General features: G+C 39.0%; 1 protein-coding gene across 1 annotated transcript; it reads left to right on the top strand.

Annotated features, from left to right (window-relative positions):
• Positions 1 to 1594: 1594 nt before the first annotated feature.
• On the top strand, positions 1595 to 15068 carry LOC140116627 (endothelin-2-like). Its single transcript, XM_072133100.1, has 5 exons — positions 1595 to 1715; positions 3045 to 3192; positions 4885 to 5004; positions 11583 to 11684; positions 13834 to 15068. Exons 1-5 carry the CDS (start codon positions 1673 to 1675, stop codon positions 13937 to 13939), a joined length of 519 nt encoding a protein of 172 aa, XP_071989201.1. The 5' UTR covers positions 1595 to 1672; the 3' UTR covers positions 13940 to 15068.
• Positions 15069 to 16937: the final 1869 nt, after the last annotated feature.

A 16937-nucleotide genomic window follows, 5' to 3' on the forward strand; every position in this document is an offset into this window, starting at 1 on the left:
TTCATGCCCAAGTAATATATAAGCCTCCTGTTGGGCATCCAGCCTTCACCCCCTCCCCTGTTCACCACTTCTGTAAGTAAATGCATATACTACAATAAAGGAAGAAGAGAACTTTATTGAAGACCGGTGAGTGCCGTCCATTTTTCTTGTTTGTGGTGTGACAAGTAATATATAAGGTTTAAATAAACCCCCCTATTTTTATAAGGCTTTATGCACACGACTTATGCACGAGGTGTGCATTATATGTGTCCTACACCCCGCTCAGGCCGGGCATACATTCGGCTGGAGAAGGGGAGGGTGGAGTGCTGCTCACTTTTCCACTCTATAGGGAGGAGTGCAACCTGGCTGTATGTATGGAAAAAGAGAGAGCAAGCTCTAGTTTTTTCCTGTCTACAATATGGTGGGCAATACATCCATGCATATGGATGAATGTATGGACCATTAAAATGCATTTGGCTTTATGCTACCCATACCATACCACTTCAGTCTGAAATTTTCTTTTCGTGCGCAAGGTGTCTAAGAATAAATAAAGTCATAAACACATTAGGGATCCTTATGTCCAAAATGACACATTTATTAAAATATAAAAATATTAAACCAGTGGTGATGACATTGTAATGGGATGAAAACATCTAGGGGCACATTTACTTACCTGTTCCGTCGCGATCCTTGAGGGGCTTTGTCCGACGAGGATTCGGAGCTGCTGCGATTCACTAAGATCGTGCGTCCAATTTCCTGCATGTGTCGCTTCCCTGCTCAAGTCCACTGGAGTTCACCTTCTTCCTGGTACATGTAATTGTATGTCTTGCAACACAATTTTGAATGTTAAATCCCACGCTTAGTCCGAATCAGTCAGGTTGTCTGACTACTACGCCCCCCGATTTGTGTCGCATGATTGGCCGAAATCCGATCGCGTGCACCAAAAACCCCGGTTAAATGCTGAGGTGGCAAGAGTGGGGGGCAGTGTAACAGTTTCAGATGGGCTAGGGTAGCCCTCAGGCTCATTCGCATACTTTTAAAAGTTGATTCAAGAGTTAGGAGGCCATGGATAACACATAGAAGAAGATTACAATAGTCACTTTGCCTCCATCTATGAGTGCCCCTGGTTTATCATGTTTGACCCTGATGGTAGATTTCCTTTAAGGGGTTACTAGGAACCAATATATATCTTTGTGGCCACAAAGTGATGAAGCAATCCAGAGATAATGACCAGAAGTACCCTGTTTGCCCTCTCCCTGTGATTGGCAGTTTCAATCTATTTGGATGGGTAAATCTAGAATATCAGACCACACCTCCAGAGCACTTGCAGGATAAGGCGAATCTATATGAAAGGATGACACAACACATTTATGACCTGATGCGGCACATACTGCCACCTGCTTTACTGCATATTCTACTTCGGGACTGATCTTGGCAATTACTATAACATTATATTAAGATCCAGTTTGCTTCATAATGGGACTTTTGCAGTATCTTCATTGTATTTTCCATTTCCCTATAGTGTAGCAATCTTCTTGCTGTTCGGCCACTAAAGGGTTACACCTAGGCACAGACATCTCCAGCAGAGGCAGGCACTGGCGGTGACTTGTCCCTCACCTGGTGCCCAGGGAGCTGGGGGCGGGGACAGCCCGGATTATTAAAGCGCAGGGCAGACACCTGGGTGACAGCAGAGATGCTGGGAGCCGGCTGTGCAGCTGTGTGCCTCCTACTGGCAGGTGAGTCTCCCGGGCACAATGTAGTGTGAAAGCTGGACACCCACAGGTAGGTGCCTGGGTGCAGCATGACAGGGGAGGTGACTTTCCTTCTCACACATACTGTATAGCTGACTATAGATCATGTGTGAGCTCACAGGGTGACAGGTAAGGGATTGAGCTGCTGTTACTGAAATCATTTTTGGCAATTCTGTTATTTGGGCACCACCAAAATACCTATTTAAAGTAAAAATATACAGCACCTATTTGTACTATCCATCTATGATGGAAGTATACTATTTTCAGTATCCATCTATTTGTAATACATGTATGTTTATGGGAAAAGTATACAGTATAGTACAAGTATATTATCCACAGTATAGACAGGTGTATCTTATCAGCTGTATCTACTGTCATCTACTTGTAGAAAATAAATACAGTTTATCTATTTGTAGCAGATAGTTATAGTATTTACTATACTTTCTTATGGCTACCTACACCATAAGTAATCCTAGGCAGCAGAATCATGGGGGTGAAATCCACCTCTGAACTAAGAAGTTTGCTATCGTTCCTCTCCCTTGTATGGAAATCTTGGATGTGTCATCTTTCTGGAATGCACACTGTACCCTAGTCTGGCAACTCAGCATCCCTGGCAGGGTCTAGTCTGTGTAAATACACCTGAGCAGAGTGGATGAAATACTTTAGAACAATGACCGGCTGCTGATGTAAAGTCTAATGTAATAGAGTACAATACATCACCGGGGTTTCCCTTAAACCAAACATATAGAGCTCTGCCAACTTTGATGTAGTTGGGGTTTTTATAACTTCATAAAATAGCCATAGATTATGGCCAGATGAAATATAACTGTACATATAATATCCCATGTGTCCGATTCTGAGATATCTTGTTGTTGAAGTCAGTCATGATATGCATTATATGTATGTATATTATAGAGGTGTCTGTAAGTAACTGTAACTGTGACTTATTTTGACTTCAATAGTAAGAATTCCTTCATGGGTTTATTATGCAATTAGAAATTGTCTATTGCAAAGACCAATGCTTTAATTTATCCATGCTAAACACATGCCCTTTCTGATGTAGCGGGTGACAGACTGTAATATGGCAAGACTGGCAAATGAGAACAATGTTAATTGTAGTTACATAAATTTTATGTAGGGTGTAATACATTTACTGAGCAAGATTTCTTCTGATGTATATAATTGCTGAAATATTTAAACCTGATGCCTATGACCCCCCCTATTGCCCTGTACTTGCCACACAGATAGAAGTTTCCTACCTTATTTTTTTTAAGATTTCCATCCAGTGTAGTAAACTATTCTATATTTTTCTAGTCATTGCCACCCTTTGGATACCAGAGCCCTCTTCAGCTGTCCCGCTGAAGAGTCATGTGCGGGCCAAAAGATGTTCCTGCAACAACTGGATGGACAAGGAGTGCATATATTTTTGTCATTTAGATATTATTTGGGTGAACACAGGAAGGTGAGTATAAGACAATCTTGTGAACTGCTTCACTTATGAGCTGTACAGCATAGACTTTGAGCTGGATAAGATGTGTTTTATACACTGCAGTCTCTTAAACACTCTTTCAAATGCATTCTATGTCCTTATCCTATACACTGGAGATCAATATTAGACAATATTAACAATGTATAATGTATGATCACTTTTTAGAACTAAAGTAATCCCCATTGATCAAAATTTGATGTTTTTTTTGGAAGAGGTACAACATGCTACTGTTGTTTTACTAAATTACCAAAGTATATCAACACAAACCCTCTCACACTGCCCTGGTTTTATTTTGGTCCACTCTTCTTCCAGTCTCTTTGACAGTCATGTGAAAGTTGTGAGTTTCTTGGTCATAACTTTTTATATTGGGTTTAGATCGTGCTTTACCCATTTTGCTGTGTGACAGTGGGCATTGTCCGCTTTCACTGACTTCTTTGCACACTTTGGGTTCAGTCTTTCCCCAGTTTGTTGATAAACAATGGCCCACATTCATCAAACTGGCAGTGCCAGTTTTCTAGGGCACTTTGAGCATAAATACATATGCAAACTGCTTGTATATGTATGTAGTGTTTGTGCCAGTTTTGTGTAGCTGCTGCACTGTGTCCACCGTGAGACAAAACTCTGCACCTAAAGGTGCGTTCCCGTGAGTGCAGCGGGCCCATTAAACTGAGTGCATTAGAAAAAAAACTGGTGTGCTCAGTTTAACCGCATGTGCAGGGTGCGCCAGGTTATTGAGGACCGTGCGTCAGATTATTGGCGACCTGGCTTCACATTAGTGAGGCAAACTGTGCGTAGGGCAGTTTGCATCATTAATGATAAATCTGGGCCATACTGTTTTCCATCAGATCCCAACAAATGAAACCTGCTATTCATCACTAAAATGAACCCTGGATCACTTCTCCTCTGTCCACACAACATTTTCCTCAGCAAAGGAGAGTTTAGCCTTTTCATTCTTTCTGCTAATGAGCGGTTTGGTCACTGTAGAGTGGACTTTCAGTCTAAATGCTCTTAAATGTATGATAAGACCAATCCTTACCCTGTTCAATTCCAGTTGTATCGTTGAAACGATGGAAATTCTCTGCATTATGCTGTCCTCTAGTGTGTTAGTCTTTAGAAGGTGAACAGCAATCTTGGAGGACTTGAATGAGTTTATGATGTTGTAGAGATGCAATATTCTAGAAATAAGACTTCTCTTGCTATGGTTGATAGCGTCACCTTTTTTTTTTCATCTGGACAACCTGCTGCCGGAGAGTGTCAGTTACTTTGGAACGTCACACCATTTTTGCAGTGTCAGTGAAAACGGAAAAGTTATGTATGAGCTAAATAGGGTTTGTCAGATAATTAAGGAGATTAGCACCAGGTGTCAGATTACCACTCTAATTTTGATCAGTGTTCTTTTACAATGATCTCATTTGTATTTTTATTCTGTGCTTTAGAATTAATACAATTTATAAAAAAGTTAAAATATTGCTACTATATTCATGTTGGGATTTATTCACATATGACTACACAATGACCTTGATATTTAGGAAATTGTGTGTTCTCTTTAAATTTGATCTCCAGTGTATATGCCCTGTTCAGTGTCCTGATTTCTAACCTACAATTACGTACATCATCTACTGTAAATCCTAAATCATTTGTTATTTGCTTTACCTATTCTCATAGCCAAATGCTTCCTTATGGCCTAGGGAGCCCAGAAAGGCGCAAGAAGAGAGCATCTGCACGATGCCAGTGTGTGGAGGTAAAGGACAAGTCCTGCAACCGATTTTGCCAGAAAACATCATGGTAAGTAACTTGATGTTTGTGTGATGTGTGATATGTGATACCAAACATCTTTACTGAATAGCTCCACAGATGTAGTTTTTCACTAGCTGTAGTGCAAATGTTAGTGCAAAGAATAGAATTATACCAAAATGTAAATGTAAGAAATGTGCCTTTAATATTTGTCTCTTTGTTAGTGTTAAATGTGTTTTCCTTTCTGGATAATACTCAGCAAATACAGCATATTCATTTAAACTTCAGAATTATCTTTAGTTGTAAGCACAGGTCAACCATTCATATATTTCCTACAGTTTTAGTCATTTAAACTAAGTGTAGAGGATTGAATAAAAGCACCATAGTAAAAAATAAATAGTAACTGAGATTCTGGATCAAAAATTCCTTTACTTGTGTAACTACACAATTATGTAACAGTTTATTTCATACAGCAAAAATAAGGTTTATTTAGTTTTTCATACCAGGCATCATTACAGTATTTCTATACTAAGACAAAACAGTAGAACATGTAGCACAATATAGGCCCTTGACGTTTTCAAAGGAGATTGCTGAACTGTAGATTGCTACTGGTGATATTCAGCTAAAAAGCACTAACTGAATGCTATCCACCAGACTAAGGCTAAATTCACACTGCCGTGAGCCCGCCGCACCGTAGCACGGCGGGCACACGGCAGCGCGGGGAGAGGAGGAGGAGGTGAGCGCTGCTCACCCCCGCCCCTCTCCATAGCGATCTATGGCCGTGGCGCCGTAATACGGGAAAAGATAGGACATGTCCTATCTTTTCCCGGGCTACGGAGCGGTACGGTGCCGCACGTGTGCTGCACCGTACCGCTCCCGTAGGGCGCCGCGAGCCCATAGAAGTGTATGGGGGACGTATATCGGCCGCATATACGTCGGCCGTATATACGTCCCCCATACTGTAGTGTGAATGTAGCCTAAGAGCGCTTTCACATTGGCATTGATGTTCAGCTTCAGTTGCACATCCGTTGGGTTTTTTTCTCCATTGTGTCTTCATTTTTCTTCTGCTTTGTCTCTGTGTTGCTTCAGTTTTGTCTCCAGGTCTGCAAAAAAATCTGAAGGTTTAAGGCGACATTCACACATATGTATGGGGGACATATATACGTATATATGTCCCCCATACACTTCTATGGGCTCACGGCACTGTACGGGAGCAGTACGATGCAGCACACGTGCGACACTGTACCGCTCCATAGCCCATAGAAAGATAGGACATGTCCTACTTCTCTACGTGATATGGCGCTGTGCGCTGTATATGCCTATGGAGAGGGGTGGGGGTGAGCGGCGCTCATCCCCTGCTCCTCTCCGCAGTGCCGGTGTATGCCTGCCGTACTACGGTACAGTGGGCATACATTGTCTGAATGTAGCCTAACACTGCTTTGAAAACATCACAACATCAGCCAGAAAAAACAGATGTTTCATGTTTTTTTTGCGGACCCATAGACTATTGCCTTATATGCACGCATCCATGGAAAAAATAGGAAATGTTCCATAATTTTTTCCGCGGACAACGGATCAGTGAAAATTTGAGCCAATATGAAAATACCCATAGAAATCAATGGCTTTGAGGCACGCACGGATGTGAAAAAAAGCGCCTATTTGAAAGAGCCCTTTGGGTGGTTTCATATTAGCATTTGGACCTAAGGACACCTACAGATTGGTTTTCTCTTGCTGGCTTCAGTGATTTTTGACTGATAGCTTACTTAACCATTCTTATCAATGGGCTTTTTTACACTTCAGTCTTGTGACTCTATTTCCATGTACAACAATCTATGGTTCATTTACTGATGTGGTATTTATTAACAAAAAGCAACATTTTTTAATTTAACCCCTACACACACCAGGACGTACTATTATGTCCTGGTACTGTTGAGACTTTGTACTATGCTTTGGCCGCCACCGCGGAGCGGTGAAGCAATCTGGTGGTAGCACACCGCAGCAAGTCCATCGCTTTGTGTTGGACTCTGATCAAAACCAAGTGGTACTTAGACTCCGCTAAGGTGTCAACTTACGTCATTGTCCGCGGTGGTCTAGTGGGTCCACTACCCCTGGTGCCGGACATATAATACGGCTGACACCCGCCTGTTACTGCCATCTTGGATGGCCGGCAGATGGCAGGCTATGAGATATCATCATCAAAATTGCTGTATACTGCAATACAGAAATATTCCAGTATAATGAATAAGCAATCAGATCCTGTAGGTTCAAAGTACCCTAGAGGGTCTGAGATAATAAAATATAAAAAAATTTAAAAAACTAAATAAAAAAGTAACAGTTTAAATCTGCCCCTTTTCCTAGATTGCATGTAAAAATCATACATGTTAGGTATCGTCACCTCCCAAAATGCCCTTTCTATCAAAACATAAAAAAGATAATTTCTGACCATGAACACTGTAACAGAAAATAGCACCCAAATACCCGAATTGACACTTTTTCTATCCACGAACATTTGAATAAAAAAATGATCAAACAGTCATATAGGTCCCATATTAATAAAAATTTAAATGCCAGTATATACCTCAACAATGGACACCTTACATAGGTCTGTACACCAAAGTGTGAAAAAGTTATTGGCCTCAGAATTTATTTTGCTCAAGTAGCATGAAATATGAATCTAAAAAGTGCCTAATGCAATAATCTCTAGCATATGAATTCTAACTGCCAATGAGTATTTGATCTAAAACCAATTTGTTGGCTATTAAATTACAGATTGTGGCTCAGCGCACAGTCTTCAATAATCTGGTGTACCCTGGATGCACCAAAAATGCTTAAACTGAGTGCACCAGTTTAAAGGGGTTGTCTGAGACTTACAGTGGCTTGCAAAAGTATTTGGTTCCCTCAAACTTTTCTACCATTTGCCACATTTCAGTTTTCATGCATAAAGATAAAACATTTTAATTTTTTGGTGCAGAATCAACAACAAGTGTGACACAATTGTGAAGTGGAACTAAATTTATTGGATATTTTAAACTTTTGTAAAAATTAATAAGCTGAAAAGTGGGGCGTGCAATATTATTCGGGCCCTTTATTTTCAGTGCAGCTCTAGAAGTTTAGTGAGGATCTCTGAATGATCGAATTTTGTCCTAAATGACTGATGATAAATATAATCCACCTGTATGTAATCAAGTCTCTGTATAAAACCACCTGCTCTGTGATAGGCCCAGGGTTCTGTTTTAAGCACAGAGAGCATCACGAAGAACAGGGAACACACCAGGCAGGTCCCGGATACTGTTGTGGAAAAGCCGGATTTGGATACAAAAAGATTTCACAAACTTTAAACATCCTAAGTGGTACTGTGCAAACGGGCATATTGTAATGGAAGGAAGATCAGACCACTGCAAATCTACCAAGACCCGACTGTCCCTCTATACTTTCATTTCAAACAAGAAGTAGACTGATCAGAGATGTGGCCAAGAGGACCATGATCACTCTGGATGAACTGCAGAGATATACAGCTGAGGTGGTAGAGCCTGTTGATAGGACAACAACCAGTCGTACACTGCACAAATCTGGCCTTTATGGAAGAGTTGCAAGAAGAAAGCCATTTCTCAAAGATGTCCATAATAAGTCTTGTTTAAGCCCCCTGGGAGACACACCAAACACGTGGTCATCATCAACACAGCTCATCACCCTGAACACACCATCCCCACTGTTAAACATGTTGCTGGCAGCATCATGGTTTGGGCCTGCTTTTCTTCAGCAGGGACAGGTTTTGATGGGAAGATAGATGCCAAAATAGCCAAATACAGGACCATTCTGGAAGAAAACCTGTTGGAGTCTGCAAAAGACTTGAGACTAGGACGGTGATTTATCTTCCAACAAGAAAAAGAACCCAAACATAAAGCAAAATCTACAATGGAATGGTTCACAAATAAACATATCCAGGTGTTAGAATGGCCAAATCAAAGTCCAGACCTGAATCCAATCAAGAATTTGTGGAAAGAGCTGAAAACTGCTGTTTTTTTTTACAAACGCTCTCCATCCAATGTCACTGAGCTCGAGCTGTTGGGCGAAAATTTCATTCTCTTGATGTCCAAAACTGATAGAGACATACCCCCACTGACTTGCAGCTGTAATTACACAAGGTATTAACTGAAGGGGGCTGAATAATATTGCATGCCCCACTTTTCATTTTATTATTATTTACAAAATGTTTAACATATCCAATAAATTCCGTTCCACTTTACAGTTGTGTCCCACTTGTTGTTGATACTTCACCAAAAAATTACAATTTTATATCTTTATGTTTGAAGCCTGAAATGTGGCAAAAGGTAGAAAAGTTCAGGAGGGCTGATTACTTTTCCGAGGTACAGTATAAAAAATTGCTATGTCGCTGGGGGGGGGGGGGGGGGGGAGTGGATTTGCTGCTTAAAAAATAAACTTTTACTTAATTCAGTGGTCCCTACTGGTATCCCGTGCCATACTCTCTCCAGGCTGTGCCACTATCTGTTTACAGTGGCAAAGAAGCTGCATTCAGACTAGCTTCTGTCTGTCCCCATATTCCAGAGCCTGATACAGCTCTGGGAATGGTGTCGGATGGAAGCTGGTATGAGCAAACAGGAGCATAGCCCGGAGAGACCATGGTGCAAGACAATGTGATAGATGTAAATACAAGTTTATTTTTTTAAGCAACTCCCATGGCCTTATAGCAATTTCTTATAAGTCTTGCTCAACCCCTTTAACAGGTGCATTTATTCCACAATTATGTCAGAACTTCTGACCTAAATGTGGTGGCCATTATGAATCCGCACTGAAACTTTATTTATAGATAAAGTTCCCCAGAAAACTGGTGCAGCCAGTTTAATGAATTTGGGATGGTGTGCCTAAATATAAAAACTGCATGTTCTTAGATTTTTTTTAAAAATAAAAAACCGCATCACAAATAGAAAATGGGTTTTGAAACCCAGCCTGGAACACTCAAAAATAATTTGGCTTGTAAAAAAAAGAATGTAGTGCTTTATAAGTTTTCATGTGCCACACGACCTTGCAGCAGGTGTTTCTTGGCGGTGCCATCCATGCAGCATGTGGTTCTAACCTAATGAATTGGTTTTTGTTATCTCAATTTTTTTTCTTAGAAAGCTCTCATTCATGATATGCCTTTTTATACTGTGCAATTGTTACAACTGACAACCACTGCTGATAGTACGATTAGAATGCCTATGGCAAATGGGAAGTACATCTTCAAATGAGCTACAGTGTACTTTTGTTGAACAGGAAACCAATTTTATAATTTACATAATTAAAATGCCAAAAAGCTAAGTTTTCTGCATTTTTAATCCAGTTTAATAATCATAATCCCTAAATGTATGCCATTGAATTGCATTGGATGCAATAGGAAACTTTCGACTATGGCTAGCAATAATTTTCCCATTAGTTTCTTATCTAATCTTTACAGGGAACTGGAAATATAACTATCCAGACTCACAGAACATGAAGTGGAATTGATATGTCTCAGAAAAGCGGATTACAAATGGCTGACCATCAAATAATTCAGTTTCATTAAGACTAAAGAAAAAAAGAGCAGAATCTAATGGGAAATGTCAAATACTGTATTTCCCTAATGTAAAAACTCCTCCCCCAAAATCATATTTTGTCTTTGCTGAGTATTGTAACCTGAGGAATAGTTAGGCATCTTATGAAAAAACATGTTACTGTACAGAGTGTTCCAGAAACTACATTTCTTTTTCTATTTCTGTTATATTAAAAAATGTACATTTAAAAAAAAAATGTCTACTGTAGATTTATTACATTGTAAAATGTTCTAGGAATATAACACAAAAGATGAAATCCCTAGGTCTTATATCACTAATAAAATTATGTAGTTTCAGAATTAAACATTTTACAACCTTAATTCAACTATATTTTTGGGGTAGTAAGCTGGCAGCAAAAACAATGGCTAAATCAAGGCCCCATTGACTTCTATTGTGCACGGTCACAATGCGGTAAGGCAAGATACATGCACCATGTCTCACTGCACAGTGAAGGTGCTGAACTACAAGTTATATCCGGGCAGGGCATTTTTAATGGACATCGGAGCCCCAAACTAGCACATGGTCCTATGTATGAAGCCTAAGACTTGTGCAGGATATTGTGCAGTAATTATATCTTGAGAAAAGGAACTAAAAGAAAAATGTCACCAAGACAAAGTCCTGATATTAGGCCATCTTACAGAAAATATGGTATTGTGGAAGGCTCCTCATAATAGTTAATTAGGAAAAAAATCAAGAGAAAGCTCTTTAGTTATTTACTTAACTATAGTTAAAAAGAAAAAAAAACTGCAAAAACCTTGACATATTTTTGCTCATTGGTAAGCATCCATGTTTTGAGTCTGAGTGGCGTCAGTGAAAAGGGACCAGAATGCCAGCCGTCTTATATTGCTCCAATAAAAAAATATGCAATAAAGCAATAAAAGAAACTCGCATTTAACCATGTAATTGCAATAGTACAGGCAGGTCAATGTTGAGCTTGCCTGAAAACTACCATGTCCCAGACAAAAGTTATCATGGCAGATGCTTTGTTTTGTAATGTATCCAGTGATAACCATGACTTAATTACTTGTATCTGTTCAGGACCATTGCGGATAGTAAACCAATATCGAGTAAGGAAATAAGTGTAGTAAAGAATTTCCTAAAAATGAAGAAGTCTCAAGTCCCTCCATGGCATGCTCTCCGGTAAGATGATGTAGAAGCATTTTATTACTACCATTTGCTGCTTAAGAATTAAGATTTGCGTATAAAAATATCTGCTTATCTGTGTAAAGGTAATAAATATGTAACCATGCACTACTATCAGACCTCATTGGTAAAGTTCTCAAGTATATAAGGATTAAAGTGTAACTAAACTTTCAATGAATTGTGCATGAATCAAGAGTACAGATGAAATAGATAAAATTAATACACGATTCTCTGTCCATCGTAATTGCGTGTTTTAAGTAACATTCAATAAAGAAGAGCGATTTCAACTTTCTACTTTCTACTTTCTTAATTGGTACTGTTTTGGGTTACACAGATCTTTTTGATCACTCTTTATTAAATTTTTTAGGGAAGCACTAAAATTGTAATCCTGTAATAGAAATGATAATTTATTTTATACCCTTCACAGTGCGGTTATAATAACATATTATCTGTTTAGCCAAGGTCGCTACAAATGTGACAGTACCCAATTTGGTGGGGATTTTTAATATTTTTTTAATGTTTTTTGCTGTCACACAAGGGAAATATCACTTGGAATACCATGATCCATGTTACAATACACTACTGTAGAGAAGTACTACAATGTATTGTAACTGTAAGTATCTCACTGACAATTTGCATCTTAGATTTAGTGTTGGGCTGGGCTTGATCATGGCAGTCGAGAGATTAAACTGCCCTGCATGGGGATCTGTCTGTGCAGGGCAGATACAGCAGGGTCCAAGCTTTGTGTAACAGCTGGTCTACAGCTGCAAATTCTGCTTGCACACTGGCAGTGATAGTGTGATCTTCTGGATGAGTACAGTTGTTCTAATGTGGAAAACCATGCTAATTAAGACGAGCATTGTCCTTGTCCTTGTGCTACAACCGCTTTGGTTTAGAGCTGCAGAACAGTGGGACAAACAAGTGCAATAAGTGCATTGTTACGTACATATCTAGCCTGCATATATTGCCCAATACATTTCTTTTTTGCAAAATGAATAACCTTAAAACCATGATCATCTGTCTATATACTGTAATCTATCCATTTCCTGCATTACCTTGGTCACCCTTATCATTATTTTCTTCAATTATGTTAAATAAAGGAACTGGTGCAAAACTAAGTTTCATTGACACAGCAAATTTTTCTAACATATCTTGTTAATCTGATTTATTTTTAGCTGACCTTGAAAAGCCAGGTAACAATGTGCAAGAACCCATAGTAAAAATCCTCACCTTATTGTCTGTACATTTCTTAAAGGAAACTCAGCATTAACCACCATGGACCTGTTATCTAGGATTGCGTTAGGATCACAATGATATCATGTGGGTTTCAGAATTATGCAGAAATAGATCTTTGAATGCTGTATCCAAATGATCTGTAAGGAGTCACAATTGTGGCTGGCAGCTGTTAGCCCATGAAATACTTGCTCCATTTTACTCAAGCCAGGAGGGGTCAGGCTTCCATGACTGCTCTCCTCCTCATGACTCCTCAGTTCATTTGAAAGCAGCGTTCAAAGTTCCTTTGCTGTGTAATGCTGAATCTCCCTGAATAGAGAGGCACAGCATTGTGATCATGTCACTGTCCTGCCTAACAGGTTGGTGGCGGTTTGTTAATCTAAATTCTGACGAAAATTCCCCATTATTGCAGATTTTTTTTTTGTGTGGTTTGTTCGCATAAAGTTCTGCATTGTGTGCAGGTCCCCTTAACTGTTCTATGTGAACGAAAATCCTGCAAAGGAAAGTTACATAAGAGGCTGCTTGCTTCTGTTTATTCATCTGGCCTCACCTAAATCTTAACTTTTACCTTCTGTTCCTCCCTAGTTTATAGGCACGGGAAGGACACAAATTGCTCCATAAAAATTACATAGATAAGAGGCATAAACAAATGTGAAATTGAATTCCTCTGTAGTGGATTTCAAGGACTTCAGTATTGCTGAGGAAAGCGAAGTAACTTTTGCACTGTGCCTGGATATATAACCACTGCTTGGCAGACAAAGTAGTTCTAAGCAATACTTTCTCGAAAGGTCATCTTCATATCTAAACCAGTAGGGACAATAAAATATTGAATATTATTAGAATATTAAAGGCACCTAAGCCAAACTAATCATTGCTGTTAATCACTTATATAATATTCTTTGTCCTTCCACAGTGATGTTGCTGCCTACAATACACGTGTTATATATACCAGACAACACTTCTCAGTTACTACCTCAAAGCTGCCTTCTGACTCTACAGTTTGGAAAAGAAAAAGATAAGAAAGTGAGAGGAAGAAGATAGAAGAAAGATAGCTTGAAGGAGAAGGGGAGTCTTGCTCGGCTGCTGGCTATAGAGCCGACTCAACCTACTACTCAGGGAGTCTTCATACATGAGACCAACACCGGCTGTTCAGCCATTGGGAAGAGCAGATTGCAAATTTAAAGCAATTTGGAAACTAACTTAGACCATAAAGAATTCTACTGCAGAGTTGAAAGCACCGCATTCAACTGGAAAATAAGGCAGAAACTGTTAGCTCCTAGCTGAATGGGGCCTATGTTTATCATCATTAAAGAACTTGGCAAAAGACATGAGAAAAATGTTACTGGGCATAAATGGGCATTCATTGAAACCAATGATTGACTGGTCCGATGTTTAGAATATATATTCTATATTAATGCTTCTGAAAGGATTTCACTTTCTCTTCTTTTTTATATCCTTTTTATTATTTATACCTAGTATTTGTTTAAGGCAAATTAGATTTAATAAAAAATATGGTTGTCACACATTTTATGCCATTTTAAAATCTAATGTTCAAGAATTCTGTAAAGAAGCAACACAACCCTGGATTCAGCCTTTCATATGAATTGTATGACAAATGTAGAAATTGGATGCCCTACTTTTGTGGGAACAGCTTTAGCCTAGGTATTCCACTCTTAAATAACAGTTCAAAAACATACCAATGGTTAACTGGCTTCTTTTTATATTAGTCATAGGATACATGTGTCTGAAAGAGGGAACATTTCTAAACACTAATGTGAATTGTGCAAAACAGTGTGGACATAAATGTGATAACATTTCCAGAAACTATCATTGCTATGTGGGGTATATAAAGAAAATTGTAAAGTGTAAATGTCCTTTATAGCTTCTCACCTTGATTACCTTGTTATGGTGTTGAAAACCGGAATGTATAAACCTAGATTTAAAGGTTAAAGACCTGAGACTGAGCTAGAGTAAAATAAATTATATAAGGCCAACAGCAGTTAGGGTCAGAGAGCATTTTGCAACTCAACTGCTTTCTAAAAGTCACACCTGTGTCACCTAATGAACTATGGGATTGTTGATAAGATAGGTTGAAGTATATGAAGTGACATCTCTGTCTGTAACTTATGTCAAAGCAATTATTATCTACATGAGCATTTATCAGTTTTACAGTGTACTTATTAGTAAGTTCTTGAAAATGCCACTTTTTTGGCTAAATAAGTAAATATTGTTGTCACTTAATTTAAGTCTATTTAACCCATTTATGAAATACCTAATTGTAGCTTTCAGAACTATTAAACAATTAATTCGTTTCTGTGCTCCAACAATTATCACTTTAAACTCTTTAGTAGCTGTTTGATTCCCCCAGTATGTTTCAATAATAGATGTAGAATCCTAATATGTATGATGGTAATATGCTACATGCATGACAGGGAGAACTATATATATCGTCTGTTTGGGTACATCATGTATGTAGGACCAAACAAATTGTAAGAGGACAAGCAACAGAATAAACAGCATCAGAAAAAGTTTCAACCCTCAATCCCTACAACCCACCCAGGATTTCCAATGACCCACCTGTTTAACTAACCTCTCTAAATTTTCTCCATGCATTTAAGCTCACATCTTACTACTTGTGTGCTTGACCCCATGCAATTGTGTTCACCTCAAACTCTCTCTCTCACAAACTACAATCTGGTTTTCACCCCAATCACTCCACTGAGACTTAACAAGTCTCTAATGACCTACATTCTGCCAACATTCAGGCAAAACACAACAACTATGCTCTCCTCCTTCTTTATCTGTCCTCTGACACTGTTTGCCATTCTCTCCTGATGCAGATGCTATGCTTCCCCTAGGTATCACTGATCTGACCCTTTCTTGGATCTCCTCATACCTCTCCAACTGGACTTTCAGTGTCAATCACTCTACTACCACTTCTTTTTTTTTTGAAATTTTGTTTTTATTTAATTTTCCAATACAAAGAAGTTAAAAACAACACCATAGACCATTATTAGACAACAACGCAACATACGGTTACATTAGAAGAAAAAACAATAAAAGACTTAACCCTTCTAACCTAATTACAAAGAGAGATCTCCGCTCTGCTACCACTGATGCTGCCTCTTCTATATTCAGTCTCCTGTCTCCAGTCCCACTTTTCAAGTGTGCTGATATCTACTACTAGTCTCCTTCTATAATGAAGGATCTGAATGTTTCGGATTTCCTAAAATCCAACCAAGCCTGCCATGTTTCATTAAACCTATCCCTTGTCCCTTTTACTAATGATGTCAACTCCTCCATACATCTAATATCGTCCTCTTTTTGAAGCCACAGAGACACCGGTGGCTGTCTAGGTTGTTTCCACATAGCTGGGATACAAAGGCGCGTTGCCAACAATAGATATCTCAGCAAAGACTTCCTGTATTCATTGCTTGGTAAATCACTGCACTGAAGAAGGGCAAAGGTAGGTTCAAAGGGGAAATTAATAAGAAGTTCTTGTTGGATCATTTCGCGAATAGCTTCCCAAAATGGTACTATTAGGGGGCAAGACCAAAATATATGTAAGTATGAGCCCTCTGCTTGCATACACCTTCAGCACACCGGGCTAACTTCTGGGAACATTCTGTTAATTTTAGTAGGTACATGGTACCATCTGGAAATTAATTTATAGTTACTTTCTTGGAATCTCGAGTTGAGTAGAGAAATATATGAAAGTTCAAAACTACGTTCCCATTGTTCCTCTGTAATATTGATTTGGAGGTCTTGTTTCCACCTCAAAGTAAAGGGCGGCAATTCGAGATTATTGTATCTTAGGAGCAAACCGTATATCCTAGAGAGGGGATGTCGCACTCGATCGGCCCCCACACACATTTTTTCGAATTCCGTAAGGTTACTTTCTAACTCCCCTGGTCTTTGTAGTGAGTCTAAGAATACCTGTAGAAAAAAAACTTTTCCATGGAGATAATACTGGCACCCCCCATTTTTCTGATATTTCTAACGGTTAAATCCAACCTG

The sequence above is a fragment of the Engystomops pustulosus genome, chromosome 2 (genome assembly GCF_040894005.1).
Source record: "Engystomops pustulosus chromosome 2, aEngPut4.maternal, whole genome shotgun sequence".
Classification (NCBI taxonomy): Eukaryota; Metazoa; Chordata; class Amphibia; order Anura; family Leptodactylidae; genus Engystomops; species Engystomops pustulosus.

What these genes read in the sequence shown, in the direction of transcription:
- LOC140116627 (XM_072133100.1), top strand. Translation starts at nt 1,673, where the DNA reads ATGCTGGGAGCCGGCTGTGCAGCTGTGTGCCTCCTACTGGCAG. An exon ending in ATTTGGGTGAACACAGGAAG is followed by an intron (nt 3,193 to 4,884) that starts GTGAGTATAAGA and finishes CTATTCTCATAG; the next exon opens with CCAAATGCTTCCTTATGGCC. An exon ending in TTTTGCCAGAAAACATCATG is followed by an intron (nt 5,005 to 11,582) that starts GTAAGTAACTTG and finishes GTATCTGTTCAG; the next exon opens with GACCATTGCGGATAGTAAAC.